Source organism: Hippocampus comes, unplaced genomic scaffold, assembly GCF_001891065.2.
Source record: "Hippocampus comes isolate QL1 unplaced genomic scaffold, H_comes_QL1_v1.1 scaffold487, whole genome shotgun sequence".
In the NCBI taxonomy this organism is placed as follows: Eukaryota; Metazoa; Chordata; class Actinopteri; order Syngnathiformes; family Syngnathidae; genus Hippocampus; species Hippocampus comes.
The window spans coordinates 359,069-363,209 of record NW_017805352.1 but is presented as its reverse complement, the minus strand read 5'-3'; the positions used below and the strand labels follow the sequence as shown (position 1 = coordinate 363,209).

The following is a 4,141-nucleotide window of genomic DNA, read 5'->3' as shown; positions in this document are numbered from 1 at the left end:
TTGCACGGATAAAGTAGCGTATTTTACAGCACTTTCTAAAAATGTGCATTTGGATTCATAATTCAAAACGCTCTCTTTTAAGGCGTTGCTGTTTATTCATGTTTTTCTACAACAGCAAATTACAGAAGCAGTAGTGAAAATAAAAGTAGTATTTTCTTGTTTTATTAAAAAAAAGCACAAAATTGTAATGACAGTACAAATCGGGGCGTTAATATGCCATTTAAATGGAATGGGGACTCTATAATTCTTTTTTTCAATAATGAAAACATCTCAGTATTTTACATCTCAGAATTATATCACATAACCTGAAATTATATATAAAAACAAGAAAGATAATTATGTGTTGTTTTTTTCTACTCCATTTGTAGCTTTTTTTTTCTTTGCAAATATTTGCTATAAACACATAAGCTTTTCAAATATAATATTTATCAGTGCAACATTGTTTCTGTTGAGTCCTCGCTACAATATTCTTTCCCTCTTACTTGAGCAGCAAATGTTGCTGGAGCTACACCTTTTTTTTTGTTTGTTTTTTTTAGCTGAAAGCGCAGATGTTATGATATGTGGTTGTAGAGCAAAGTGTCATGTTCAGTCTGAAAGGAACAAGCTGAGAATGTGGTCACCACAGCACAACACACAAATCACACAACAGCAAAAGATGGATGCCTTCGAGTTCTGACAATCAAGTCTTTTTTTTTTTTTTTTGAGGTGTAAAATCCACTACTGAGTTGTGGGACCCCTTCAGGGATATTGTGTCCTGATGCTGTAAATTTTCCTCAAGGTTCACCCTCCCATTTCCGAACAAACAAGAGTCTCTGTCGGGGTTCTGGAGAGTTCTCGTTGTTTATTCCCCATCTTCATTTTCTCTTCAGTTTATTCCTCTGTGAGTGTTGCAAACTGGTGATCTGTGGTGTTATGAATGTAATATAGTGAGGGGGAGGGAAAGTGGGAGGGTCACCAACCTTTGGTAAAGCAATGACGGAGGGGACGCCAAGTTCTGACATCACATGACTATGGCTGCTAACAACTTTGCGTGTGTGTTTAAAGTAATAACTGTATAGCACCATTCTTCAGGTCACCCCTTTTAATAGATTTCTATCAGGAGGGAATCAGTAACAAAGTGCACACAAGCGGCATTGTCCAGATCGCTTTTTCTCAGTGAGCCGTCAATCCACAGTGACATTTAAAAATGGTAAAACAAAAATAATTGTTGCGCGTTTTTGGTATGTCGGTGCCTCCACCAACAAAATGAGCATGACATGAGAGCTACATGATAGATGGCTGTCAAAAAGCGCCAAAAGTTCATTGCTTCAGTTTTTTTTTTTGTGCGTTTTGTTGTCTTTTTGTTTGTGTGTGTGTGTGTTTTTTTTTAAATCTCATTCATCCATCGGTGGTTTTAACAAAGTGGATGTTTTGATGAAAGTTGGCCTGAATGCATGTTGAAATTGCTTGAACATTGTCACAAGAATGTCAAATGAAACGTTAACACTGCACCGTCCACAAAACAGTCAGGAGATTGTATTTACACACACATACGCGATTGGCACACAGACACACAATGAAAAAGGCGCATTTTCTTTCCTTATCACTTTCTTCAAACATAAAAGACAATAAAATATATTAAAACATATTTACAGTGTGTGGTTTTTCGGACGCAAACAAATAAAGCACAATGATGTGGTAGGCTGATACATTAGATACCAGTTTGCAGGTATTTATATGATCATGTGCCCCGTTTTCTGCCCTTCATCATAAATTAAGTCATGTACAGTTAAAAAAACAAAACAAAAAACAGTTTAAAAGAGGAGACCATCCGATATGTACTAAAGGCACTATCAGAACCATACAATTCCCATGGATGTGACTCATTTTGGAGTGAGGGAGATTAAAAGGAGATGGGTACAGATATCAGATTCATGAATTATGAGCACACCCTGTATGCCATAGCGTGGGCAAATCTACAGTTTTGCCGGATATGATTCATTTGGGATTTTCATTTCAAAATTTGAAGTTTATCGCCTTCATGAATTAAAAAAAAAAGTCATTTATTTTCCAGGAAACGATAAATACCCTTAACGTTATTAATAAATTGGTCTCAACACCAGCATCCGATTGTAAAAATGAATGGAAAATCAAAATAGAAAATTAAAATTTTCATCTACTTATCTGTACATCTATCCTGTATTTATTTTTGTACACAGTGTCCCCTACTGGTAGGTTCTTTTTTTACTGCAGCTCCTGAGAAAAGCGTCGATGAGTTCAAACATCCCGTTGGTTCCTGAATCTGTTCCTCATCAGAAAGCTGAGGGTGATGGGCGCTCCTTAGAGTCCGCCTTCTCATATGGATATACGAGAAGATGTAGCTACAAGCGAGTCCCGCGCACATTCTCCGAGCTGTGCACGTTACATAGTCACACGAATGTGCTGGTTTGAGCCTCACGCCTCCGAGTATGAGCTCTGTACATTGAGTTTGTCCTTCTTTAACTTGACACCGTCCACCAGTTCAAAGTTATAATTTTCCAGGGCTGATAAGTTCCTTTCCGACATGCCTCCGTGTGAGCAGGCACAGTAAAGGACGACACCGCAAATGGCGCCGAGGAAAACGCCCAGGGCGGACATCGCGATGATAGTGATGAGAATAGGGTCAAGTGTCTTTAACATGTTGCCGGCTCCACTGATCTGGTTGGTCTCCACAAAATCGGGATATTCTGTGATCTCCTCAACTGGAGGGCGGGTGGTGGTGGTGGTGGGGGGGATTAAAAAAAGAAGAGATACAGAAACTTAAATATCAGACATTAAAACACTAATACTAAGTGATTTCTGATATGATGGACATTTTCATTTTACTGAGATGATCTACTGTGTGAAAAAGCAGAACTTACTGATTTCATTAAAGTGATCCTCAGGGAGCATTGGATCAGTGGGAACATCTGGATCTGTCCAAGCAGAGAATTGACTTCAAAACTTTGGCCACAATGGGCAACACGCTGCGCAGTGTGTTGTCAAAGTTGAGTTAAGATTAAGATATCCTTGATTCTCTATTTTGAACCTCACCTTTACAATCAGCTGCAATGAGGCCAGTGAGAAACTTGATGTCATCTACGGCAATATCTCCCCAGCTCTTTCTCTCTACCAACCCTTCAATCACCACCTAGAACACAGAACACATTTGTTGTTTTACATAACAATTGTAACGGGAAAACAAACAGTGACGCTCTCCCAGATAGGTTGGTCAAACCTTGTTTGAAATGCAAAGGAGTTGAATTTACCTGATAGGGCCAATTAGTGCGTGGCAGGAGGACACGGCCTTCCCTCCAACGGTTACCCTGGTGACCGCTGACGGTCCAGAGCAAGATGTCAGCGGGTCCGTCAACAGTCTGTTTGCGCTGTTTGATATGAAGCGTACCAATGTGCGAGCCGAACATGTGGTACCAGAATGACACACACAGGTCAGAGTCTGGGGAGATGACCTCTGGGCTGACCAGCCGAGCCACCTCTGTCTCTTGTAATCCCGTCGCCAAGGTGTAGATGAAATTTCCTGAGCCACCTTTTGGATATAAAGAACGTGTCACAAAATCCAAACAGTGGAGATCATTTTTGTTTCTTTCATATGGCACATCGGGACAGTGTCTATTGGTCATAAATTATATATTCACAATGTAAAGTGCTGCCATGGGCAAAAAAGGGGCACACGTAATACAATGCTCAGTGTATATCGTATGGTCTAGTTGAAGAATCGAGGCCGCACCGGTATGGTCCATGTTGGGTCCGGTGTTGAGGGTGGGGGTTCCGCTTGATTGTATTTGCCATCGAGAGCCAGTGTCCTCAGAAGTCCACCGGCAGAAGGACGGGTCATTGGCCCAGCCAAAGTCGCAGGCAAACCAAAGAAAATCTGCAAGTGGGGGGAAAAAAAAAGAATTAGATCACAGTTCATATTCACAGAGAATATGTCAATAGGCCTTTTGTTTTAGCCATGCAATTTACCACGAACAGAAATGCAATAGAAAATGCAGATACAGCCACTTTGACTACATTTATCTGTAACCAGTAGAGGGCAGCAAATGACCACGGAAAGCATCCTTAGCGCCGCCCTGCAGCTCAAACTGAAGGAATAACCGTTAATTCGGGTCTCGGAACTCTGATA

The 4,141-nt window shown here is 40.7% G+C and overlaps 1 protein-coding gene across 2 annotated transcripts in view; it reads right to left on the bottom strand.

Annotated features, from left to right (window-relative positions):
- Positions 1–514: 514 nt before the first annotated feature.
- Positions 515–4,141, bottom strand: part of nrp1a (neuropilin 1a) — a 51,426-nt gene continuing 47,799 nt past the window's right edge. For both annotated transcript variants that reach the window (XM_019871869.1, XM_019871870.1), the window contains exons 14-18: positions 3,746–3,889; positions 3,267–3,544; positions 3,052–3,148; positions 2,880–2,933; positions 515–2,720 (exon numbers count right to left, since the gene is read on the bottom strand). In XM_019871869.1, coding sequence (XP_019727428.1) covers positions 2,434–2,720; positions 2,880–2,933; positions 3,052–3,148; positions 3,267–3,544; positions 3,746–3,889 — 860 coding nt within the window. In that variant the 3' untranslated portion in view covers positions 515–2,433. The remainder of the gene's footprint in view (positions 2,721–2,879; positions 2,934–3,051; positions 3,149–3,266; positions 3,545–3,745; positions 3,890–4,141) is intronic.